Here is a 27,753-nt window from a genome sequence, read left to right on the forward strand (position 1 = left end):
CTCTTGTCCAGTTAGACAACCCCCTGGCAATTCTGACTGGAATGGCATTCAATTCACACTCATTTGTGAAGGACATTTATTTCTATCAATCCATTAATATATAAAAAGTAAATAAATAGGGATCCCTGGGTGACGCAGCGGTTTGGCGCCTGCCTTTGGCCCAGGGCGCGATCCTGGAGACCCGGGATCGAATCCCACGTCGGGCTCCTGGTGCATGGAGCCTGCTTATCCCTCTGCCTATGTCTCTGCCTCTCTCTCTCTCTCTCTCTCTCTGTGACTATCATAAAAAAAAAAAAAAAAGTAAATAAATAGGCCATCACCCCATTGAAATACCTTGTTCTGCACCTAGTGCCCCTCTACTGAATTTTTAAGATTTGAAGAGTATGCTTCTCTTTCAGTTTTTCTGTGTCATTATGCCCCTTTAAGCATAGTGATTACATTTTGGCTTTGTCCTTTTCTTTCAGTGGAAACATATTTTGGTTATTTGGCAGAATCCTCCTCCAACTTCTTGCCAGCCTATCTGCCTCACCAGCCCCTCACTCATTTTGTTCAGTTATTCCAACTTTCCAAGGTGTTTCCAGCCTCCGTGCCTTTGCACTGTCCCTCTGACGACTCATCCCTTTGGTCTGTTTGAATGCTATTCTGCTAAAGGCTGTATCTGACTCCTTCCAAACTTAGATTAAGTTCTCCTTCATAGCATCTTGCACTCTCCCACTGTAGCACAGATAACCTACAAATACATTTGTCTGACATGCTGCCCCACAATACACTACCACGTCCCCCAACACCTAGTAGATTCTAGCATATACTCTTGTTCAATAAAGATTTATTAGTGTAATACTGTTATCCAGGATTTCAAAAACTGAACTGTATCTGAAGAGCAGAACCTCTCTCTTAACCAACTTAAGCTCACTTGTAATGAAAGGAGAGAATTACTCTGGTCAAAAATAAGTAAATGCCTATCAAATCAATAGGATATCTGTATTTTTTTTGGTTAAAAAAAAAAAAGCACTGGGACGCCTGGGTGGCTCAGTGGTTGAACATCTGCCTTCGGCTCAGGGCATGATCCTGGAATCTGGGATTGAGTCCCATATTGGGCTCCTTGCAGGAGGCCTGCTTCCTCTGCCTGTGTTTCTGCCTCCCTCTGTGTCTCTAATAAATAAATATAATCTTAAAAAAAAAAAGCACTGACTCAGAAAATGAATTTTTTTTAGTTTTTTTTTTTTTTTTTTGGTAATCCCTACAGGGGGCTCAAATTCACAACCTAAGATCAAGAGTTGTATGCTCTTCTGAGAAAGCCAGCTGCCCCTAAGATATTTCTTTAAGTTTACTCATTTATTTTTTAGTAATCTCTTTGGAGAATGAGTTCTTCACATCTGCCTCTGGACCATTATTAAAATTATGTTTCCATAACAGACTTTCAGCCAAGATGAGAATAAGGACTTAAAAACCTAATTTCAACTCAACCTGATGTGAAGTTCAAGTAGGAAGATAAAGGGTAAGAAGAAATAAAAGCCCATTCAATTTCCATTAGAATAAATAAAAACTATTTATTGTATATTAAATATAAATTTTACATAAAAGTCATTATTGATTGGCGATGGGCTTGTAAGATCCTCTGTACTATCCTTTTGGTTTATTGAATTCAACAAGGCTGGCTCTGTTTTAGAATTTTCTGAACTAAGTATTAAGTAAAATATGTCTAGTGAAGACAAAAAATATTTACATTATTTTCTAAGATTCTGTTTTGATCTCTCTCTCCTCACCTCATCCTTACATACTACAGGGACAAAGCTCATCTTCTCTGTATCAGTATTGCCAGTACTTCTCTTACCAGAACAAAACACAATACACAAACCATACTAGAAATATTTGGTTCTTTTTAATCAGCTATTGATGGCATAATAAAATAAATTTAAGTGGCACCTAATTTTAACATTTAAAATAGTTCACTGAAGGATAATCTACAACACAGTATGTTAAGCCTAATTGTGAAAACAAAACCTCTTTTTTTCCAAGAAAGAAAAAATAAAGGCATGATCAAAATTATGACTGACAATTTGGGTTCATTTGGACACTTATTATATAAGATAATCTTGTAGGCATACTGGCAGGCACAATGCTGAAAATCAATCCACTAGATTTAGAAATAATGGTAAGATAGAAAAGGACAGCTATACATTTCATAGTTAATGACTGAAATTAAAGTAAAATATCCACCAATTATCACAATGATCTTTTAATGACTAATTTTTTTTAAACATTAAGATTGTTGCTTTAGGGAACACCTTTCTCTGAACATTTAATTAAATGTCCAATGTATTAAATAATTTACAGACAGAAACAAGTTTTGTGTTCTGTACAAATTCAAGGATACATGAACATAATCCCCTCCCCCCTGCCAAAGCTCAAATTTGCAATGGTCTCAGCAGAAAATAAACAGTTCACAAGTGAAACAGAATTTATAGCATTACAAAAGTTTACAGACCCTTCTTCTCATCATTTTTGTCGAAGAGCAAAGATCACAATGACAAATTGAATGACCAGAATGTAAAAAATATTTGTGCAAAACTGCATTAATTGTTCTTCCCATTTAATAGAGGTAAAACCAAAGAACACACAGTGACAATAATGAAGAAAAACTACACTGAAAGGAATTCTATCTTAGATTTCAAACAACATGGATCATACTATGACTAAACACGGACAGAAAACGTGGCACCGTGAGCAGCAGGAGCAACACATGACTCGGCGATTCTGCCAGCGAAGGCAGCTGACACTGGAACACGCCAAAGTATCTCCTCACCAGCTAGCCATCTTGAATGACTGGAAACAACTGGAGGGCTTAAAACTCAATTCAATGTCTTTATTCTTGAACTTCGCAGATTGTAAATGTAATATTTAAGAAAGTCCTTTCCCCTCCCCTCAAGGAGTGTTTCTTGCATCACTGGAAATCCTTAAAAGAGTTGAATCATAGACTCTCTGGATTTACCTACACCGATCCATTTAACTGGGAGGGGAGAAAAAGGTACAAGAATAGTATTATTTATAATGTTCAATTCCTGGAGAGAAAAGACCCTCACTTTTCTCAGGGTCACTATTTAACAGTGCCAGGGGCCTTTTGTGATAGTATATGGCACCACCCTTATGCTTTCACACATTCTTTTGAGATAGCTTCTAACTTCCTTTTATTAGGTGCTAGCTGTGAGCTGCATTCTAGCAACACTTGTTTTATCCTTTGCTGTCCTGCTGGAAGAACGTGCAGTCAGGATCCAGCACAGGTGTTGTGCCTTACTCGTTCCAGTTTTAATCGTGTGGTATTTCCAAGTCCTCAATGCCTAATAATTAGGTCAGCAAAATACTGGCCCAAACCAGCAGGGACCTAAAGAATCCTTGATGAAGTCCCTAATAACTAGATAAGCATATTTGATAAATGCAGGATGCTAAGAGGTGACAGTGTAACTTTTATATCTCAAAAAAGTAGAACCATCTGGAAAAGAATACTATTTTAACTTGCACAGCCTGTACCTTTCCATAGGAATCTCTAAATATCGTACCATATGGGAGAACCTTTATGGAATTTTACACAGGTCACTGTTAAATTCACTACTGCTTGTATTTCAAAAAAATGTTGACTAAGAGCCAGAGCAAACATGCTGACTAAATCTGACATCACGCTGGTAGGGACAGTTAGCAATCTGGAAAACGAGACTCATATTTGAGACGTACCACAATACAAATCAGAATAAGTGCATAATGGATTCTACATAGAGGACACCTTCTACCCACTTCACTTTTGTTTCTCCAATCTCTACCAGTGCAAGTAGAAGGAAGAAAGCAATGTGTCAAAAGAAAGACTAGTGACAGCCATTACCTGGTGATGCCTAACTCCCTGGCCAGTTTAGATTTTTTTAATAAAGTTTTATTCTTTACTCTCCTCTTCTATTTTTTTCAAATTGGATTTCCTGTTGTTTTCTATACCTGTTATTTCCTAACTATTCAAAAACTTCAACTCCCAAGAGTGATTTAATCCCAAATGGAAAAACCACGAACCCACAAACCATTTTTGGTGGAGGTAAAGATACAAAAGGATTTGTGACTAAGAGGGAGAAAGCAACAAGCATGAATGTCACAGGGTAAAAATCAGAGTGGCAGACAATTAAGACAGGGTCAAAATGGTGTGAGGCATAGGTCTTCAGGTATATGAAAGATTAAAAACAAATGATTATATTTAGTCTAAGAGATAACATTATTTTGTGTCTTCCTGGGCATTCGTACAAATTGTGAACACTCTACAAAGTAACAATGATCTTTCTTTGATCCTATCTCAAAGGTAGACAATTAAGTTAGAAGTAGAGAAAAGTAAAGATAGTTGTTCATAAAGTACACTTACCTGGAATTTGAAGCTCATCCTCAATAAATCGAACATAATTTTGTGCGTTAATAGGTAGTTCTTTAAATGTCCTTGCATTTGATATATCTGTGTTCCAACCTGGGAGCGTCTTATATTGAACTTCAACTTTATTTAAGACTTCTTGGTTTGCTGAAAGTTAAAGAGTAAGTCTGTTTTCTCTTGGTAGAACACTGCCTATTGTCAAACAACTTTTTGCTATGTTACAGGTTCATAATCTTGTCAAAATCCTTGGAGTCAGGGCAGCCCGGGTGGCTCAGTGGTTTAGTGCCGCCTTCAGCCCAGGGCCTGATCCTAGAGACCCAGGATCGAGTCCCACGTCAGGCTCCCTGCATGGAACCTGCTTCTCTCTCTGCCTGTGTCTCTGCCTCTCTCTCTACCTCTCTGTGTCTCTCATGAATAAATAAATAAATCCTTTAAAAAAAAAAATCCTTGGAGTCAGATATGTTATGGAATGCAGAGTTTCCCAGAGTGTAGGAAGGTCAGACAGTATATTTACCACCTGAGGCAATATTTTCATAATCAAACACATTCCTGCAGCAACAGAATTATTCACTGTAAGCAGTCAGATTATTGGTTCTATTATCAACCCAAGTCAGGTTTTGCTGTCAAAGGACTCTGGTGCTAAACTTTAAACTTTCCACTTTTAGAGCTTTTTAGATTTCTGTGCTGTGAATTAGAGATTGTGGCCCTGCATAAAGGCAGCAATCTCACAGAAAGGAGACTTATTATACTTGCTCTCATCTGGAAAATCTACTGATTTTGTAACTGTACAAAAGCTTAGCTGGAAATTGTCTTCATTATCTCACTTAACCATTTTCACTGTATTCCCTAATAGAAAAGAAGAATGTACAGAAATAACAACAGTTTCTTTGACTAGAGACCATATAGTGGATACTGTAGGTATACTATCCAGACTTCCCAGTTCAGGATTTAGACACTTATTCCCCTCAGCTCTGGAAGCACTGTCTACTGAGGATGCTTGTTCAGAATTTCCTCAGAAACTGCCCTCACCTGAAGGGAGCTGCCTCCCTGGAGCAGCCCATATCCCATGACTGGTCAGTGTGGACAACAGGCAGGCAGCACAGAACTGCAGTTTCTGAGAAAAAGAAAACTTACAAACAAGTCCTAGAACTACTCAACTCTCTGCCCAGGGGCAATTTCCCAGCCACTGGAAGTCAGGACACTAGTCACCAGAGAACAGTGGTCCCACTGAGCTGAGAAGGTAGGTAACTGGTTTCAGTGCAGTGGAAGCAGCTAGATTCATCATGGTCAAGTTTTAGAGAGGACAGAGCTATTCAGAGAGCTCCTACTCCTTACAAGTCCATGTAGACATCCCACGGCTAGCATTCAACTTTACATAGGAGGGACCCGCGGGACCACTGGAGGCTTTCCGGATAGATGCTGTCACACAGTTGAGTGGGACAGATTCTAGATTTCAAGCTGTGCTAACAAGAAGGAAAGGGACAGGGTAGGGTACACTGGAGCTCCAGGACTGCCAGATTGGAGAGAGCTCTTTATACCTTGATAACTCTCCTGGCATCCAGCTGAGATAGCAGGAAGGCTGTTCCTTAAAATGAAAAACCATGCTCAAGAGTAAAACTGACTATAGACCCTACATAACAAAATCTAAAACTCAGCTCTATCCAATCCACAGAGGAGACAGAATTTGGAGGCTGACCCATACTAGTTTGGAGGTTTGGGAAACACCCTGGGCTTTTCACATAACTATACTAATACAGCAGAAAACCAAGCTCATACAAATTCAAGATGATTACCCAGTAATTTAACTGTCCCCTAAAACAAGAACCAATACCCTTCAGAGGAAGATAACAGAATAGGAGTCACTACAACAGAAGTGCATTTAATCAGAAGTCATTCATCACAGAAACAGTGATCCACAATTAAGGAAAAAACAGTCAAGAGAAACAAAACTGGAAATGGCCCAGATGCGGACTAACAGATAATGACTAAATGTGTTTCTAAGAACTTGAGGTGATCCTCAGTTCCCAAGGACTGGTTGTCACTAGCAAGTCATAAGACCTAGCAGCCTACCAAGTTTCATTAAACTAGTCAATATTCCTTTGTTTGGCATATTCCCAGCCTTACAGGATGACTAAATAAATGACCGGTTCCTATTTTTGAAAGCTGGAAACATTTAAGGAACGTCCTGAGTACTGAAGAAATCCTATAACTAACGATATGCCTGAAGAAACAGTGCATCATGTAGGAAGTCTTCCTACAACCAACTACTTTTGACATAGGAGTATCAGAAAAAACCATTTGTGTGGCTTGAAGGACAGCGTGGCTTAATATATTAAGAGCCTGCTAAACTCGTGTAAGAAGTACTTTTCCCTCCTATCCCACACTGCTCAAGGAAGAGAGGAATGCCTACACAGAAGTTACTTTCAAAACAGGGAAGATGAAATTCAGGAGCAGCACAGCGGGCTGGGCTCAGAGGTACTACGTTTCTTTTTTCCTATTTTGAGTCTGAACCCATGCTTATTACTGCAAACCAGAACCCAAATGCATAGCAGCTATGGAACAAATGCTGATGAGATGTGAATATATTCCCACCATTCACAAAGAGCATATCAACCCTGTGGCTATAGATCATAAACTATACACCAAAGAGCTTTATGAAATTGTTCTAACACATTCACCTAATAATATTCTTTATATCACAGACTGAAAAAAGTACCTGGGAAATGAGGTATGATTTCACCATCTAACTTGTAAGCAACCCCAACTTTGATTTCCGTAAACATGTCCAAAATATCCAATTTGGTAAGTGCCAACCTAAGTGGAAGAAAAGGCAGTGTTCAAACAGCAGACTCTTAAAGGCAGTAACATCTAATCTGCTAAGGAAGTAAAGAAAAATTCATACAAAGCTAAACATTCCAAAGCAATTTGAAAACTGGTTAGGATTATATTCTAAAGTTTGCCACACATAAAGCGTGCATTTTCCTCATAATAAAAAAAAAGATTTAACTGATCTACTTGTGCGTTACTTCTCTAATAACTGTATTTTCCCTGATCCACGCCATCTTGTTTAACTTTCTTTTATTTATATATACCTTTTAACTTAAAAAAAATTTTTTTTGAGAGAAAGAGAAAGCGTGCACTTGCGCACACAAGTGAGTGGGAGGCAGAGGGAAGGAGGGACTCTCAAGCAGGCTCCACACAGAGCGTGGAGCCCAGCCTGTGACTCAATCTCACAACCTGAGACCATGACCTGAGCTGAAACCAAGAGTCAGACATTTAACCAACTGAGCCACCCAGGCACCCCGCTTAGCTTTCTTATGATGGATCCACACATATCTGAGGGACAGTTGCCTAGAGGAATGGATGCACTCTGTGGGACACAGCTATACTCATTGTTCTGTATGGAGGACTACAAGATACATGTATATTTACACACAGGCCACTGACCCTCATTCCTTCCCTCCGGTTACTATCACCTCCACCCTTCTGCTCAGAAATTGTCACAGCAAAGCAAGGACACCACATTCAGGACCTTTTCAAGACATGTCAAATCTCCCAATAAACTAGGAAACCATTTTAAGGGAAAATCTATGCTTAAATAAAACGGTAGGTTTGAAATTCTTATCCACGATTACTTTTTAATCTTTTATTCTGTTATTTGCTGGAAGTTAAACCAAATTAATACAAACAGGAGTACACTTATTTACATATTTACATACATGTGTTAATAGCAACTTTTTACTGAGCATTTTCAGTGAGCCAGGCAGCGTGCTATATGCTCTCACTGTATTTCTCACCTAATTTTCAGAACACCCGCATGAAGTAGATAACATTATCTAGATTTTAATGATGAAAAAACACAGAAAGATTAACTTTTCCAAAGTGATGCCACAAAACATGAATCTGAGATTTCAAAACAGAAGTTACATTCATCAAGCCCATGCACTAAATCAGTTATATTGCTTCCCTTCCATATAAACTAAATGCACCATCTATCTACCTACCTAATCTGACTTCCCTCTATACTTACATGCACGTGGGTGTATCATGATTCCCTTTTCTCAACCGTGGATATCTAGGAAGACAACCTGGGGTCCTCTCCCTTGGGGCACTTGAAACTCGGGCTACAGTATCATCTGGAGGCTAAACTGAAATTTTTCTACCAGGGTACTAATTTTCAAGCTTGCACTCCACAAAATTTAACCTGTGGTCATGAATGATACCTTAGTTTCCTGAAATAAATGTTTCTAAGAATACTCACGCAGTAAATCCATTAATCATATGAGCATATTTGAGCAAAACAAGGTCCAACCAGCCACATCTTCTTTTCCTTCCAGTGGTTACCCCAAACTCTCGACCTCTTGTTTGTAATAATTCTCCAATTTCCTAGAAGTATAAAATAGGACTTTGGATTATAATACCAATGCTATTAATCCAGTAGAATTACATGTAAGGTCATATAACAAGTCAGAGTCTCAGAGATGAACATCTTCCAAAAAGTAAGTGGAAGACAGAATTCTATACAGATGATGGATACTATGTGAGGTAGGCATTATTTGAAAGAGATCCACTTTGGCTTCATTTTTTACCATTTCTTTAAAACCAGTATTTTTTTATGATGTTAGCTAACTTCTTAAATTTTAACATATAAAATGCTACATATTAAAAACAAAGTTGTTAGTAAATATTTATTAAAATAGGTAAGTCAAAGCAATTATTCCAAGAACTACTATAGTTTGATGATCTCCTGAAAACCACAGGACAAACTCTCAGCTACTCAGGAGTTGTAGAAAGCACAATACCCTTAGAAAGAGAAATAAGGTTGAAAAATATGCTGAAAGATCTAAGCCACAGCCATTCCCCAGAACCTAATTTTTCACTTATTATCTATTTCTTAATTTATACCTTTCTGATTAAGTCTTCATTTCACTACCTCTTCTATTCTGACATCAATACAACTATGTGTTTTTTAAAATGTTGCTCTGTCAGGTTTGAATCCCAGCCCAGTCCCTGTGTGTGACTTTGGCTCAAGTGATTTCAGCTCTCCCTGACAGTTTTCTCAAGTGTAGAAGCAGGATAGTGACCACTACCCACCTCCCTGGGCTGTCGTGAGGTCCAAAGAGCTTCCGAGTATACAACACTCTGACAGTGCCTGCCCCGATGTCACCACCATGAAAGTGCTGGTCAGGATCACACCAAGTCTGGAGGTTACTCTCCTCGGCCTTGGCTCCCAATACGCTCTTAGTGAGAGGCAGTTCTTATTTTTAACTACTTCTTTCTCCTTCACTATCTCAATCTCCCTTATAAACCCACCTTCATGTAGCTTGGTGCTTACAATTACCTTTAAGTACTCTCTAACCCTTCATCTTTTTTTGCCCATCTGTTCCCACATAAGTGAAATGCACAGGAAGATAAGAATTCATTAAGGGGAAGAAAAGCAGAAGTTTCAATTTTTTAAAAATGATTTATTTGAGAGAGAGAGAAGAACGAGTGTGAGTGGGTGAGAGAGGGAGAGATTATCTGAAGTAGACTCCATGCTGAGTGCAGAGCCCAATACAGGGCTCGATCCCAGGATCTTGACTGAGATCATGACCTGAGCCAAAACCAAGAGTCAGATACTCAACCAAAAGAGCAATCCAGGCACCCCAGAAGGTTTTATTTTAAAATCTTCAGAATTGGATCTACTGAAAAATAGGCTTACATTGTCTTGCTCTGTAGGGAAGGCACCAATACCAACTCGAGTTGTGTAAGCTTTCACGACCCCATACACTTCTCCAACGTTTTGCGGGGGCATTCCCAACCCAGTACAGACACCTCCAACTGTACAGTTGGAAGAGGTCACAAAAGGGTAAGTTCCTTAAAAAAAGAAACAAATATTATTCACACATAGAGATATACATTACTCTGAAACAGAATTATTGTGAAAAATCCCCATTTGAGTACATTCTAGGTACTGGACAGACTTGAATATAACTGCCCTCCTTAAACTTCAACCTTTAGCCTTGATCCTTTTTGTCTGTAGGGAGATAAAAAACACAGGTAATTAGAGCTATCAATGTAGTTGCTCATTCTGGAGAGGCTCCTTTGTTATATGGTATGTACTCACCTAATGGATTGCTAAATAATTTCATGATAAAACCCTTGTGTTATTCCACTACGTAGACTTATAACCTAGGTATTTTTAACACATTCCTGTTAGTTTAAAAATGAATTTATTTTATTCCCTTGATATAGATTTTCAAGATACAGCCACAACCTAGAATAATACCAATATACTAAGAATTTTATGGTATTCAATATCCTACCTTCTCAACTCTATTCCGGGAATAATCCCAAAAATGACAAGAGAAGCTAAGGGGAGTATACTCCCTCATCCCCACCTCACCCTCAAATCCTGTTCCTATTTAAACTACCCACTAAGCCAGTGGGCACTGTTTTCTTTCCAGATTGCACAGGCATATTATGAAGTAAAAAATACATATCTACTGCAAAAGAAATATACTTTATTTAGTTGGTTTTCTTGCAGTCAAAAGCCAATGAAATGTCAGTAAGAGCTGAGAACACTCAGACTTACCGTTTGATATCACATTCAGAGAGAAAGGCCAACAATCTAATGAGGTGGTAGTTGGAAGACACTAAAGGGTTAACTTTTTGAAGATGGAAGAAATGCCCTAATCCATTCAGGATCTCAAGCCCAGGGAGTTAAACAAACTTCCACAGATCTTAAGAGGCATGTTTAATGACAAAGCTTATTAGTTCTCAATATTAAAAAAAAAAAAAAAAAAAAAGAAAAAAAGAAAAAAACGGCTAAATTAAAGATCCTTCCACAGGATTCCTCTAATCTCACAATGAAAACCAGTTTACAGAATCCCAAACCCACTGACCCAAGCAGTGATTTCATTTTTCTAATGAACTAAAAACTTAACACATGGATTGTGTATTCTATAATATTGCTGTAAAAAAAAAAAAAAAAGATTAGTAGATGACAAACTTCCATCATTCCTTTTCTTTTTTTAAGATTTTTTTTTCTTTATTTGACAGCCAGCCAGAGAGTAGAAGCAGGAAGAATGGCCAGAGGGAGAGAGAGAAGCAGGCTCCTCCACTGAGCTCTATCCAGGACTCTGGGATTGTGACCTGAGCTGAAGGCAGAGGCCCAACTGACTGTGCCACCCAGGTGCCCCAAACTTCCATTATTCCTGAATATACAAGCTAAAAGCCTTGTTTTAAAACCCTATAAGGCAAACAGGAATTATGTATATCCTTAGTACTTTAGGGCTCAGATGAGCTTTTGCAAGTCGTATTTCACTTACCAAAATCAATATCTAGTAGCGCTGCATTTGCACCTTCTACCAAGATTTTCTTTGGTGGTCCATGTAGAGCCTCATAGAGGAAATAAACTCCATCTCTCACCATAGGTTTAATCCTTTCCATATAACCCTACAGACAAAGACGAAAACCAATTTCAATATATACCAATAAATTTAGAACATGATCAGTACAAGTAACACTCACCTGACTCTGTGATAAGAAACACTTAACTCATTCAAAGCAGAAGGGTGTTAGTGATGGTACTCACCCTACTGAACATTTGGATTAGCTTTGGTCTCTTGTCCTGATTCTCCAGAACCAGAAGACAGACCCTAGCTCAAGACCAGTAGAGAAACGATGCAATTCAAAGGTTCTACATTAACCTCACTGCAAGTAATGATGTCAACCTTCCATTCTTTATAAACCAGCTCTCAGGAAAATAAGAAGAATGGAGTATATTACGTCGTGCTTTTATACTTGGTGAGGTATTTAAAAAGTCTCATTTATAATCCATGTAACCATGAGTTTTGAAACACGCCATCAGGGAAACTGTCAAAATGTGGATGCAGGTCACAAGTGACATTGCTGAGCATGCAAATATTGATAACTGTTAATTTTCTTTTGTCATTGTATTCCATTACAGCAATATCTCAGCAGTATTAGTAGATAATGTCAAATACTATTTTACACATGAGCATTATAAAATTTTTACAAAACATATTAAAAGTATTAATAATACTGTTAAATTTTATAATTCAATTAAAAATGTAACATAAACAAGAGTTCCCTCAAGGCCTGAAATATAACTACAATAAAACCTAGTTTTAACTATGTTTCCATATTTAGCCAGACTAGTATGGAAATTCCAGGATCCACTCATGAATTCACCAAATATGTTATACTCCTGATGAAAGTCTGGTCCCTGCCCCTGGTTCTAGTCTCCTGTTTATTCCTATTTTAGTCCTTTTTTTTATGCCTGAATGACCATGCCATTCATCATGTCCTTTGCTCCTTAAAGTGCTGTTTCGACATACACCACCTATTAAGAATCTTCTTACCCAATTCTGTTTATGATTATTCATCTACTTTACATTCATACGAAACATGGATAAAATAGAACCAAAAAGCTATACCACACTTCAGCGCATTATTATTTCCAAGTTGCCAATAATAAATTTAAAATATTTGTTGCATGACAGAATGAAAAGACAATGGCAGTCTATTGTAAGTAATGACCAATACACTGAAGTCTAAATACCTAACATTCAGTATCTTCCTTGGAAGTCTTTTTTTCTTTTTTTTAAAGCAATTTAGTGAGTAGATTGGCCCAAGGTCTACAACCATTCTAGGATGGCATATGAGGTTTGTAAATTCCTATTCAGCTCTGGAATTGATGTTCATACCTATTTATAGAAGACAAGGAGTAATAATCAGATACATAGGACCCAGCTTGAAAAGCACTAAACATCAGGGTCGAATATAAGGGTGGATAGGGTAAGAGATTTGCTTACTGAAAGTCAAGCACCACTGACACCTAAAACCTGCCAAATGTGGGCCGAACCTTTGGCCAATCACCTTCTTCGTCTCTTAAGACAAAGTGCTAAAGACACTGGTCCTGTGGGGCACCGTTCCAGAATGGGTCAGCCAGCTTTACAAGTTATCTCCTGCTGCCCCTCTGTTGATCTATGTTCCACATTGCTAGGAGGGATTTTTATATAATACAAATCTAGTCATTTTTCTGCTAGAAATTACTCAATAGGGGAACCCTGGGTGGCTCAGCAGTTTAGCGCCTGCCTTTGGCCCAGGGCACGATCCTGGAGTCCCGGGATCAAGTCCCGCGTCAGGCTCCTGGCTTGGAGCCTGCTTCTTCTCCCTCCTCCTGTGTCTCTGCCTGCCTCCCTCTCTCTCTCTCTCTACATCTATCATAATTAAAAATAAATAAATCTTAAAAAAAAATTACTCAATAGTTTTTCATGAACTCTAAGATAAATGCTAAAAACTCCCTCTCACTCCATATAAGACCAATGCAAGACCTATGAACTCCTACTCCCTGCTGCTCCCCACTCAATATTTTATTTCAGTCACATCATGTGTAGTGACTCAAACATGCCATGTCCTTTTAGGTAGCCCTCTATGCTTTTAAACTTAAAAAGGATAAGTCATTTGCTTTACCAGTTCTTATTTCCAATGCTTTATATATATCTGTGTGGCATTTATTACATTATGAATTATTTAATGTGTAACTTCTCAGTAACAGTGTAATTTCCATAAAGGAAATTAAACACTCTATGTTTTTCATTCTTATGTTTGTAGTTCCTAGCACAAAGCCAACTATGAATGAAAGATCTTAGATACCAATCTGGCAAACAAGTTTTAAAAAGGACATTACAAAGGCCAGAAAGCATTACCTTGAGTTTCTTTTTGTTTTTGTTTTTTTTACCTTGAGTTTTTGTAGTTCACCTTCAATGTCAATTTCCAAAGTGGGGTATATAGATTTGTATTGGTTAGCCAGAACTTTAAACCTGAGAAATATAGATAAATCAAGACATTAGCTCGGTTTAGAAACAGTCCGTATAGTATCATTCAATTCAAATGGTTTCTGCAGATAAGTGGTATTAATAACAAATGAATTCCAAACGGAAGGTACATTCTAAGAAATAAAATCTAAACAGGAGATCAGTCATGAATAAACGATACACTCAGAAACAGTATTTTTAATTCAAATTTAGGAATAACAACAATATAATGAGGGTAATGTGTGTGGAGGGGAGAGGAGGAAAAGGACTAAAATCTGAAACCACAAGACTTAAATGTGAATTCTATCACATCATGTGAAAAATAAAAAGGGACAGTCTATATGATGCTTTTTAAAAGAGACAGAGGCAGGATCTTTGATGCCACCTGTTACTAGATGCAACCAACTAACTCCCAGTCACTGAGTCATCATATGGCTTTGAAGATGATTAGGTTTCTCATGCAGATTTTTCTAGAGAGTAAGTGTCAATGAGGCAATTGCTATTGTTTAGTTCACCAGTACCTACGAGCCTAATGATGTCTAGGTAGGGGGGAGGGGGCCTCAGAACTGAAACTCTGAGGGTCCAGACTCTAGGATGTGGTAACCCCACCAAAGCACCCCCTGGAATCTCTGTTTCTCGGCAAACCATTAAAAACTCCAATCCTTAAATATAATTTTGGCTTTGCCTTCTTTAGGTACTGCTGTGGTATCATCATGAGGTTACTTTTCATTTAGTTAATTTGAAATTAATTAAAAATAATTCTAAAGTCCAAATAAAGCAAAAAAGCCAATCACCATTATTCAACTAGAACACTGATTTTTACCACTTTGCATCCTGGAGTACAGAAATTCCAAAAATCCCATTTGCTCTTTCCACTCTGAAACACAAGTTAGTTACCTCTCAGAGAAGCCATCAAAGTCAGAAACCAGATCACACATCCGCAGTCCACTCCGAGCAGCTTTGGAAGAATAAACTGGGCCAATGCCCTTTTTTGTGGTACCCAGACTTAAAAATAAATCAAAACAAGCTTTGAGTTAGACAAGAAAGATGCTGTGCTTGTGGTCAGATCATCACAATGAATAAAGCTACTTTAACTATTTTCTGGGGTTTTGTTTTGTTTTGTTTTGTTGCTATTTTCTCTAAGTTTATTTTCACAATCCTACTGGATTTTCTCTGAAATCTAAACAAGATATTCTAATGATTTTTCTTAAACCTCTGCCGTAGAATTTAAACATGAGGATTTGAATTTGCTTAAACTGCACCGAAAACAAAAACAAAAAACCCTACTTTTTTCCTGCTTGTTCTTGTCTCTGTTGCTCCTGGATACCATCAGCTGCTTGATGAAAATCGAATACTGAGGGGAAAAAAACCAAATCACAGTTGTTGTTGAAACAAAGGTAATATAGGAGCAAAACATACTGCATTTTAAATTAATTAAGTTATAAATCCCTTCAGCCTAATTTCATCATGACTAATCAAATGGACACATTTTATTTTTAAAAAGATTTATTTATGAGAGAGAGAAAGAGAGAGAGAGAGAGAGGGAGGGAGAAAACAAGCAGGAGGGTGCGTGTGGAGCCTGACCCAGGGCTTGATATCACGACCTGAGCCAAAACAAAGAACTGCAGGCTCAACTGACTGCACCATCCAGGTGCTCCAAATGTATATATTTTAAAAAGCAAAAACAATGGTAGGAGTGAAGGTTTATAATGCCAACAGGTATGCCTGATTGTTCATTTCAGCTAACCGTAACCTGTATTATTTTAAAAAATGTTAAGAGGATAATCTTGGAACAGCCTACCCCACAATTCTATCAAGCTCAGTTTACTAGGATACCCTCTTTCCTTCAGGTTTTACCCCTCCAGACATCTCTGGTTTATTCTGATATCTCTCTCTCTCTCTCTCTCTCAACCGTCTCTCACCAAAACTGTACCCAACTAATGAGTGTGCATGTTTTCCCTATTGGGCACTTCTAATTCATAATTTTTAATGCAGCAAAGCCATCTTTCCAAGACACAAATATGATATCACTATCCTCTTGCCTATAAAACTCAATGGCTTCCTGTTGCTCAAAAGAAACAACTCTTCCATGTGGCCTCCTTGCGTAGCATGCTCTTTCATCTGGCACTGTGCTCTGGCCCTATTTCTGCCCTTGGGTCACACAGGCATTCTTTCACATCCTTAGCCCAAAGCACAGGCTTCCGTCTGAATGTGCCTCTTCCTCTGCCCGCACGCACAAGCACACTCACACACTCACTTCTCCCACCACTACCGTGTGAGTCTTGGGACCATGTCAGTTAGCATACCAGCTGATTTCCTGTGCCTACAAGTTCTAAAATATTTACTGACTGAATAAATAGCTATTTTATGGAACAGGCAGGCCTATAATTTTGTCTTCGAACTTTTAACCAAGGCTTCTTTGGTCTCAAAAAAGCCTTTTGGGAATATAATTTAAGTACCATAAAATTCACCCACTTGAAGTGTACAATTTAATCATTTTATGTACATTAAACCATGACTTCTTTTCACTAACAATTGTTACTGCTCCAAACAAATAAGTTGAAATGTCTAAATTTTAAACAGAATGACTGGTAACTGTCTTAGAACTGGTAGTGGCATGTATCAAAGAACTACTTGGCAGTGTCAGAAGACTCAAATTGTAGTCATAGATGTTGAAACTAGAAAAATTTGAGGAAATCAGACCGTAAGCCACCTCTGATTAACCCTAGCCTCTAAAACCTTCTCTGCCCTAACTCCCCTCTTGAGACACTGCAAAATTGTCAAGGCAGTCCTCCCTTCTGCTTGGCAAGGTTGATAAGCACAGCTGTGATGGTTAACAGGTTTCCCTAGTGGTCTAGTAGAGGAGTTCGGACATTTCTTACATTAGGTAACTATAACACAGAAACTAAATTTGTTGATTAGTTTTGTTGACAAAACTAATTTTGTTTAAAATTATCCCTTAAATCATTATCCGTCTCTATGCCACAGAACTGGGTAGCAATGACATCCCTAAACTACACTGGCATATTGTACACCAAAAGATATTTACAGGAACACTCAGAGCAATAGTATTTGTAATAACTTGGAAAGGACTCAAAGTTTCACCAATGGTAAAAAATGTGCCATATTCATACAATGGCATATACTATTCAGCAATGAAAAATAAGAGTTTCATTTACAGTAAGGATGAATCTCGGCATACTGTTGAGTGAAAGTCAGACAAATTATATAAATGTGTAATCTGTATAAAATTCAGACATAGACGAAACCAATCTATGATGAGAGAACAGTGGTTACCCTTGGTGAGGGGGAGTAGATAGTGACTAGGAAAGGTCATTAGAGTAGCTTTATTTTTTTATTGAGATATACTGACATATAACATTAGTTTCAGGTGTAGAACTTAATGACTACATATGTCTATATACCACAGAATGACTGTCACAGTGAGTTAGCATGCATCACCATAAATAGCCACAAATTGTTCTTGTGATGAGAACTTTTGTTTTTTAAGTAGGGCTCCATGCCCAACATGAGGCTCTAACTCACAACCCTCAGAGATCAAGAGTCAGATGCTCTCCCACCTGACACCCAGGTGCCCCATGGTGAGAACTTCTAAGGTCTATTATCTTAGCAACTTTCAAATATGGCATACAGTATAATTAACTACAGTCACCAAGCTGTCCATGACATCTCCATTACCACCCCCATCCATTCTGCACACCCCCCAGCTGCCTGCCTCTGTTCTATCTTTGTTCTATCTTTGAGTTTGTGGGGATTTTAGTTTTACTCTTTCAGGACTGCTTTGATTGTTCCAGTTCTTTGTAGTTCCTACAAGTTTTAGGATTGCTTGTTCTATTTCTGTGAAAAATACCACTGTAATCTTGATAGGGATTGCACTGAATCTGCAGACTGCTTTGGGTAGTACAGACATTTTAACAATACAAATTCTTCTGATCCATGAGCATAGAATGTCTTTCCATTTATTTGTGTCTGCTTTAACTTCTTCCACCAGTGTCTTATAATGGTCAGTGTATAGGTCTTTTACATGCTTGGCTAGCAGAGTAGCTTTTTCAGGCACTAGAAAGGTTCTGTATAACAAGGTAGGCAGTGGCTAAAGGGGTAAAATATGGCTCATTTTTATGCATATTGCTGTATCGTGTACTATGTTAAAATTTCTAATAGCTACCATATACTATAGGATTAAGTTTATTGTCATACCCCAATTTAGTGTTCGTCATCTACTTTTGAGAAGACAGAATAGTTCTTAAGAAACTGTTTCATTAAACTCAGTCTCTGCAGATCAGTGATGACAAAAATTGAGATGTTGGAGGAGGTCATTTCTTTTGAATAAAGAAACAATTTGCATTTAAATATTTGCTTTATTTTCTACATTCAAAGAAGTTACAAAGGCACCTGGCAAATCACAAGTAAATGGTTGATGGAAAGCAGGTACAGCCTATTTTTCAGAAGTTAATTTAGTACCTTGCCACAGAGCTAACATTTTCTTGGGTTTTTCTAGGCCCCAGGGAGCTATCAGTGATATCAGAAGAATTACTTTCATAAAGCTTCATCGTGGCACGGAGCCCTGATACCTCCCCCCTCCACTAATACTGTTTTTGAGAGGACAATCTTTGTGTGAAGTTGCTTTATCTTTTCCATTTTCTACAGCCTAGATACTGAAAACAAACAAACAAAAAAAAATGCTGCCTTGGGGACTCCGTCTAATTTTTAAAATAAGAGATAATTACGCGCTTTCAGTAGATAAGTTCTATTAATGCCATCTTTTTAAAATTATTATCATAGTTAGGTTTTATTTACACTATTAATGTTGCACTGTATTAATGTGTCCAGTCAGAGCCTTGGTATCTGTAATTTCCACTTTGCCTGCTTCTCATACCTCCTCTCAGGTCTTCTTTCCCCCAAAGAGTTTTGTTTTTGTTTTTGTTTTTTAAATTGTGGCTACTTAAGACCGAGATCTGACCTCTTAACAGATTTTTAAGTCACAATACAGCACTGTTATCTCCAGCCTGGGTGCTGAACAGCATGCCTCTAGAACTTATTAATCTGTCATCTCCTTCAGGAGGTGACATGAATGTCATCTTTGCAGTGCAACTTCCCCAGCCACATTATCTAAAATTATAGATGCCTACCCAGCTCCTCCAAACTGCCAGACATTACACGTGGCTCCTTTCATTAGAACTTATCACTACATGCCATGGTACATGTATTATATTTTTTTCTTGCTTATTATCTGTCTTACCCTACTACAGTAGAAGCTCCATTAGGAATTTTTATGGCCTTTTCTGAGTCCTCAGTGTTCACCACTATGCCTGGCACAGAGTGGTCTTTTAACAGGTAGTTCTTGAGTCAACGGATACCCAATAACCTGGATTTCCAATGTTTAAAAAAATTTAGTCTCAGCCATTTCTTGGGTCTCTTTCCCTCAATAAGAATCTCTTCCATTCCAAATTTTGTTATGGGTTTCAATGAGACAGGGCACAATTCTAATAGATAGTTTCTTGCATACTTGCTTCAGTATTGCTAATTAATGTAAAGAATTAGCCAACAATGGACTCATTTTTAAACTTCTTTATAAGAAAACTGGCTGTTCAAAAATATTAAGAATGCATTGTAGAGTTTTTAACAATGTAGACATGAAATGTATGACAGTAACACAAGGGACTGGACGAGTGAAATGGAAACATTTCCTTGCAAATATCTTGGGTTAAATGTTTAATATAACATTTTAAGGTACATAATGATGGCTTAAAGATGCATATTATGTATGTCTCAGAGCAACTACCAAAATTCACAAAACACAAGGTATAACTAATAAACTAATAGTACAGATAATATTTAAAACATTAAATATCAAAGCAATCAGGAAAAAAGAAAAACAATGGAAGGAACAAATAGAAAACAAAAAGCAAATTTAAATTCAACCATACTGATAATTAACTATATATATGATCTAAAATAAAAGAATTAAAAATAAATGATCTAAACACTCCCATTAAAAGTGACACTGTCACAATGAATAAAAGGCAAGACCCAACTGCATTTCACCTATAATAAATGCCCTGTGAATATAAAGATATAAACAGGATAAAGGTTATTAGGTTGAAAAAAATACAACACGCAAATACCAGTCTGAAGAAAGCTCTGCTGGCTATATAACATCAAGGCAGGCTTCAGAATAAGGAATATTACCATAGGAAAAGAGGATATTTCATCATGATGAAAGAGTTAACTCATCAAAAACTTAAGTCTAAATATACATGCAATCTCCCTGAGCTTTAAAGCAGACAAAGCAAAGACTGACATGAGTCGAAAAGAAAAATAGACAAATCCACAATTATTGTTGGAGATTTCAACACACCTCTTTCTAGATGGCTGACAGCAAGCAGATAAAACCAGCGAGGACACAGAAGGTCTGAACACTGTTCAACGGACACTTAAAGAATACTCAACAACCCTACTCAACAGAACACGTATTCTAAGTGCAGGCAGAACATGAACCAAAACAGACCCTGTCCTGGGCCATAAAACAAATCTCAACAAATTTGAAAAGACAGAGACTACACATAGAGCATATTCTCTGTCTACAACAAAATTAGAAATAAGAGAAATCAGAAAAATCATCCAGTATTTAAAAATTTAAACATATTTCTCAAAACTCATAGGACAAACAGAAATCACAAAAAAAAAATTACAAAGTCTTTTTAACAGAATGGAAATAAACATACAAAATGTCAGTATTTGTAGAATGTAGCTAAAGTAGTATTAAAGGCACGTGTCCACCTTTAAATGCTTATATAAAGAAAGGTCTAAAGTCAATAATCTAATAAACTTCTAAAGCAGCTAGAAAAAGTGAGTAAAGCCCCCAAAGTATGTCTATCCAGCAGTTTGCTTCAAAGAAATTTCATTGGATTACTGAGGCTACACAGAGGCTTCGAGCCTCTATTATTTGGAGGCACTGTTACTTAGCTGATATTTAAAAGGGACTTTGATGGGCTGTTTTGTTTTGTTGTTTTTAACGTAGACTCCATGCCTAGTGTGGAGCCCAATGCAGGGCTTGAACTTACGACCCTGAGAACAAGACCTGAGATGGGATCAAGAGTCTGACACTAAAGGACTCAGCCCAGCCACCCAGGTGCCCTGCTGGGGCTGCTCTTACATGGAGGTCAGTGCTACAACCACAGTAGCCACTGCCTCAGGGGTCATCTGTACTTAAATGCAACTGAAGAGTTTGCACCAGTCTGTTCTTTCTGGTTACGGTCTTGTAATCATATTATCGATAATTAACAATTCTATCAGAGATAGGATAACAGCAGGGAAACAAACTTCATATTTATTAGTGGTGGTTGGAATTAATTTTAGAATCCAGTTTGCTCTAACTAATCATAGAGGAGAGGACTACTCTGAATAAAGCCTGAACCACTGATAAAGCTGCATTATTACACTTAAGACACAGAGTCATTCTACAGATTTGCCAGATAGCAAACCTGCTTTTACATGATTATTAATTAATGTGAAAATAAATGTGCTTCGTATTTTGATACAGTTAATTTAATAATAGAATTAGAGATGTCTCCTGAGATACTGCTTTTATGGTTCAATTGGTTAGCTAATTCTTTCTTCGGAAATAGGTAAAATTTAGCCCAGTCCTTTACCAGAAGAGAAAAAAAAAAATTACTAAGATTTCATGTATTTGGAGCCCAACTATTATAATCCATCCTACTTAGTTTTCACTAGAATTAAAGAAAAATTGGCTACTAAATGCTTCCATGAGACAAGTTTCTGACAGTAAGACAGTTAAATGCATTAGATGCCCCTTACCAATATGAGCTCTGTCAGATATGATAAGCCTTTTTTCCCAGCCTTCCAGACCTAGAGGAAAGGAGAAAAAAGATACAGCTAATTGAACACTTTGTATAATTTTTAAATCTTAATTTCTTTAGAAATACAATGTTTAAAAGTGCTTTTCACTGAAGCAAACACTTAACACATCTTGTCTTCCTCTTAGGAAACCAGTTTAACAATAATTTTCTCACCTGTCATTCACAAATTCTATCCTTCTAAAAGTTTTATTCTAAAAAGCTCCAAAGTCAAGCCAGTCAAATCCACATAAAATACTTCTAAGAATCCAAAAGTAAATGGTAGGAAAAGGTAACTTTTGTTAGAGGCAGGGGAGGAGGAACCAGCTGCCAAGCAGGAGGAAGAGGATTTCAAGAAAAGGGTTAATTTGGGGACTAGTACCTTTTCCCAAAAGACAATTATAAAAGTGGGATTAAACAAAATAATAAAATGTTCTCACTAATCCTCCAACTGACTTGTAATGTGATGTATGTATCTTCCCTGAGAGAAGGGGCCATGAATTTCATAGCACGAGGCCTATCATCCCAAAAATGTTCAAAGAACTATTGCTGAATGGATACATGAATCTAAATGGATATGTTTCTTTAAAACATAAGGTTTAAAAACCTTACTAAGCTACATGCATTCTGAGAATAAGCTGCCAGGCTCCAAACATTTTCATAACTATCTGGATATTAAAAATGTGCTGTAATTTTTTTGATAATATCCAAAGATGTGTTTCGAAAGTGATTCCTTATAAAGAGGTTGTGCTAAAAGTGAAACAGGAATATTAAGCCTCCCCCTCTTATAGTCAATTTGACAGGTAAGTCTGTATTCTAAAGTTAGCTTAAGGCAGATTATACAGAAAATATTACAAAGAAAATCAGTAAAGTGGATTCCGGATTAGACAAGCTAGAAGGAAAAAGAAAGAAGGGCAAAATGTTTGAAGAGGATGAAGGAGAACAGAGAGCAGCATGGCGACCCCAAATTGACCACTTTAAAAAGCAGACAGCAACACAGGACAACAGAGATGGCAGGACAGCAGGCAGGACTCTGTGACGTCAGATTAAGTTGTCAGAACACCTGAGGTCAGATTGCTACTTTTAAGTCTGAACAATAAACTTTAACAACGTAATGGAATTAAGTATTTTTAGTATGAGCCAAGGGGAAGCAATGCTCTTCCTCAACTGCGCAGCACCTGCAGGGCCAGACTCCCTTCAAACCCCAGCAAGGCAGCCAGACTGAACTGTAAACAGATTTCCAAAAATCCAAGAGATTAGGAAAGGCAGGAAATTAAGCTTTTAAAAAAACTGTTTTTGAGAAGACGGAAGTGAATACTCGTCATAGAAGGAGCATTTCCTTCACTTGGAGGGAAGGACATCAATAACCTTCTTCAATGTCCCCAGGTCGTTATGATGGAAACGAGACTGCCTGACAGTGCGCAAAGGGGACCTCGCTGGTTTCCTGACTCAGAAAGCTCACGGAGCTTTGAGAGATGGGGATGCCAACTTAAGCCCAAAAGACAAAAGGAACTCAAGAATCTCTGAGTCTCAACACCAGCGGACAGTAATTCAACAGCCTAAAGAGACACTCTGCAGATGACCCAGGTGTAAAAAAAAAAAAAAAAAAAAAATCAAGGCGTACACAATGACATTATGTGTCTTTTGTTTAAAATACTGATTAATTTCAGATGAAGAGTTTACTAATTCACCAGTTGCATATAACAGTACTCATCACATGCTGTACATCTGAACCGAATGATGTCCTATATGTTGGCTAATTGAATTTAAATAAAAAAATAAAAATACTGATTAAAATGAATACAATTTAATAGACTTGAAATATTTGTCCTATGATAACCTGCAATTTTATTATTTATTTTTATTTATTTATTTATTTTTTTAAGATTTTATTTATTCATGAGAGACAGAGAGAGAGAGAGGGAGAAGCAGGCTCCATGCAGGGAGCCCAACGTGGGACTCGATCCCGGGACTCCAGGATCACACCCTGGGCTGAAGGCAGCGCTAAACTGCTGAGACACCTGGGCTGCCCTAACCTGCAATTTTAAAGTATAAGACAAAATGTTAAGTTTGTCTGGCATGAGATCCCAGCGAACTTTCCAGAACAAGTTTCCAAAAACAAGAAGCTACTCCCCAGGCCAAGTTGTCATTCTTTCATACCTTTTCCTTTTTGGACATTTTTCTCTGCTTCCTCAAATAATCCGGGAAGATGAATTACCACACCATTTCCTAAAGGAAAACAAAGAAATCCCAACCTTAAATCTCTATACTCATAATACGGACATCTACAATAACCCATATATCTAGAATAGTGAGAGTGAAGGACTTTGACAAATGGGACATCTGATTTATCAGGGAGTTGGTTACCACAGAAAGGATTTAAACAGTAGTTTTAAACAGTAGTGTAATGTAAATACATAATACATAGAGCATAAAACATTAACATTATATTTGGTATAATTTGAAACTTCTTTGAAACCAAGTGAAACTGTTCTTTTGAAAGAACCAAGTTATGTACTTCTAGGCAAACTGAACCAGGTTACAGTAGATGCTAAATCAATGCCTTTCAAATTAGGGAATCACACCCTATTAGTGGTCATAAAATCAACTTAGTGGATTGTCATTAGCACTTTTAAAGATAAAATAAAATTAAAAAAAAAAAACTAGAGTAAAAGATTGCAGATTGCATCATGTTTTAAGGGCTCAGAATCAATCCATGAAACACCTCTTGTATTGCCTACTGGGCATCAGTGTGTGGAAAGCTGACTTGATGCTCTATGACTACAGTTAAATGCAAATTTTTTAAAAAAAAGATTTTATATATTTATTCATGAGAGACACACAGAAATAGGCAGAGACAAAGGCAGAGGGAGAAGTAGGCTCCCCACAGGGAGCCCGATGGGACCTGATTCAGGGAATCTGGAATCACACACTGAGCTGAAGGCAGATGCTCAACCACTGAGCCACCAGGGCATCCTCAGTTAAATGCAAATTATTACAAAAACCATTAATGCTAAAATACAAAGTTGTAAAATAGCCAGTTAGGTATATTCCAGAGGGTACCAAGGTCAAGTTTAATAAGGGATCAATGAACAGTGAGAGATGAAATCAGCTCACATGATGAAAAATAAATACAATTATCAATTGAGAGGGGAAAAGAACCCAAGTGGATCAGTTTATACACTTACCAATGAATGCGGTAACATTTGGATTAATTATTCCACTGGGCAAAAGATGAAAATCATATTCCACAGAATCTACAACAACTGTATGGCCGGCATTATTTCCTCCCTGAAAATACAAGACAGGGGAAAATTGCACCTGACAATAAATATGACAACACATCTCCGTTCCAAAGTGAATTAATAATTTCTTCCTAAAATGTCAATATAACCTAAGAAAACCCAAGTATATATTTGCCACAAATACTTATTCTTTAGAGGCTTCGGCTTCACAACAGTTTGGCTACCCTCTCTTCTTTCCCCACCATAATATCTTGAGTGTTTCTTTCCAGACAGGACCTAGAAAACTGAGGAATTTGGGTTTCTAGAAAGGAGAAAGATGTATCTCCTCTTAGAAAAAATGTGAAAGAAGTATAGGGAACAAATTAGTTATTTTATCCTCGGCACTCTGTAAAGCATGTAGTAATCTTTTTTTTTTTTTTTAAAGGATTTTATTTATTTATTCATAAGAGACACACAGAGAGGCAGAGACTTAGGCAGAGGGAGAAGCAGGCTCCCTACTGGGAGCCAACTCCCCCGGACTCCGGGATCACAACCTGAGCCAAAGGCAGAGGAGCCACTCAGGTACCTCAACATGTAGCAATCTAATTAAAATCCCATTGATATTTTATCCAAACACAGAAAAATCCCTAAATTAGCAAAGTAATCTATCTAGTTACCCTAATTTATGTAAACATTCACATAATTCCCCCGTTGTACTAAAGAGGGAGGGTGTCAAGCAGCTTTGTGACCTGAAATTTGTATTCATACATGGACTTATGAATTAGGAAATCTCCAAAGGAACTCCCTCAAATATTGGCTACCCCGAGACTCTAATGTTTAAATTTATAAGTCAATCCTGTGAGTGTGTTTAGCACCAATCCCTGAATCCACTCAGCTCTGGATAAAGTAATATGCTGGGTGAAGGAATCTCTAAGCTGAGAAACATACTATAAACCCATAATGAAACTTCCATTCCATGAAGCTCATGCCTAAAATGGTCACTAAAAAGCAAGATATGAAGTTAGATTATAAAAATTAGGTATAGCAGACTAGTAATTTTTCTAAGTTTAAAAAGCACAGAAGAAAACACAAATCAACTGATTATATGTTTAAACTTCTACATGATAGTAACAAAAAGTTTAAAGCAAACAAACCAGGAACATACTTGCAACAAATAAAAACTTTAACAGTATCCAGGTTAGACTTTTAAAAAATACCAATCAAAACTATGTCTCCCGAGAATGACTAGTTTAACTTTATCTCGTGGCTATTTTTTACAAAATGAATGTTATTTACTTTTACCAAATCATCACCAATCACAAATTCACAAAAAATTCCAGAAAAAAAATCCTCAAGAAAGTAAATGCCGATTTACACTGTTTTGCATGGATGAAAAGCGACGAATTCCTTGCTTGAAGAGCAACATACGTAGTGTATGTTGAGTGTGTTTAAAACAAAACAAATAAAAAGACTTGACAGCTGGGGGGGGGGGGGGGGGGGCTGCAGTCAGGAAGACACCAGGCAGGAGAGCACAAGACACAGGAGGGCAGAGGCAGGAGTGATAAGCAATACCTCCTCCCCTGGTACACCAATGACTCTTGCCTATTCATTTTTTAATAGGAAACATCTGCATATGATACAAAAGGCATAGAAGGATACACAGTGAAAATGAAGTCTTCCTCAAATCCTTTCCCCACCTGCCCTTCCAAGCTCCAGGGCAGCCAGTTGCCACCAGTTTTTGGTGTCCTTCTCCAGGTTAAGTTTGCTTAAGCAAACAGTTACTTGCATATTGTTTTATTCCATGCATACAAATGGTAGCAAACTATATACACCTGGGCAGCTTGTTTTTACTTAGCAAATCTAAGCACACATTCCTAATCTTGTAAACCAAACCACCTCCTCCTTTCAACAGCAACACTGTATGTATTGCTTCCTATGTGGACACGTGTAATTTATTTATCTGGTCCCTCAAGAGAGGTAGTAGCTCAGTTGTTTCCAACCTTTTGTCATTATAAATGTCACAATACACTTCTTGGTACACACTTTATTATTGCTCCATACTTGTGCAAGTTTATCACCCATTCTGATAGAGTCCTAAAATAAAAACTCAGGACAATTCTTACTTGGTTTCTTTAACTTTCCTTTTACTCTATCTCTATCAATATTAGCCTTTTTATTACAACTTTTATGATTTAGGAAACCTACTCCAAACTTTCAGGAAAAATCTTTTCAGAATATAAAGCTCCTTAAAATTTCTTAAGGTCCTACAAAGATGCTAATGTTAGTAGAATTATTTCTCAATTTTTTAAATCACTAAGCCTAATAAATTTTCACTAAAATTGTTTAAAGTACTAGTTAACTTTGTCACACAAAAAAGTTAAGTATAATTATCTAAGCAAAATCAGTTTATTTTTTTAATCCATCATTTGCTT

General features: G+C 37.4%; 1 protein-coding gene across 5 annotated transcripts in view; it reads right to left on the reverse strand.

Annotated features, from left to right (window-relative positions):
* Positions 1–1,860: 1,860 nt before the first annotated feature.
* ADSS2 (adenylosuccinate synthase 2) overlaps positions 1,861–27,753 on the reverse strand; it is a 37,221-nt gene continuing 11,328 nt past the window's right edge. For 4 of the 5 annotated variants that reach the window (XM_038542750.1, XM_038542749.1, XM_038542751.1 and 1 more), the window contains 12 exons: positions 25,286–25,388; positions 24,258–24,326; positions 22,060–22,110; positions 15,508–15,574; positions 15,118–15,225; positions 14,145–14,226; positions 11,707–11,833; positions 10,098–10,252; positions 8,658–8,782; positions 7,113–7,210; positions 4,394–4,543; positions 1,861–3,010 (listed from right to left, as the gene is read on the reverse strand). In XM_038542750.1, the coding sequence (XP_038398678.1) occupies positions 2,958–3,010; positions 4,394–4,543; positions 7,113–7,210; positions 8,658–8,782; positions 10,098–10,252; positions 11,707–11,833; positions 14,145–14,226; positions 15,118–15,225; positions 15,508–15,574; positions 22,060–22,110; positions 24,258–24,326; positions 25,286–25,388 (1,188 nt within the window). In that variant the 3' untranslated portion in view covers positions 1,861–2,957. Of the gene's footprint in view, positions 3,011–4,393; positions 4,544–7,112; positions 7,211–8,657; positions 8,783–10,097; positions 10,253–11,706; positions 11,834–14,144; positions 14,227–15,117; positions 15,226–15,507; positions 15,575–19,480; positions 19,607–22,059; positions 22,111–24,257; positions 24,327–25,285; positions 25,389–27,753 lie in introns of those variants that run through there. The other variant, XM_038542752.1, reaches the window with a different exon arrangement.

This window comes from Canis lupus, chromosome 7 (genome assembly GCF_011100685.1).
Source record: "Canis lupus familiaris isolate Mischka breed German Shepherd chromosome 7, alternate assembly UU_Cfam_GSD_1.0, whole genome shotgun sequence".
Lineage (NCBI taxonomy): Eukaryota > Metazoa > Chordata > Mammalia > Carnivora > Canidae > Canis > Canis lupus.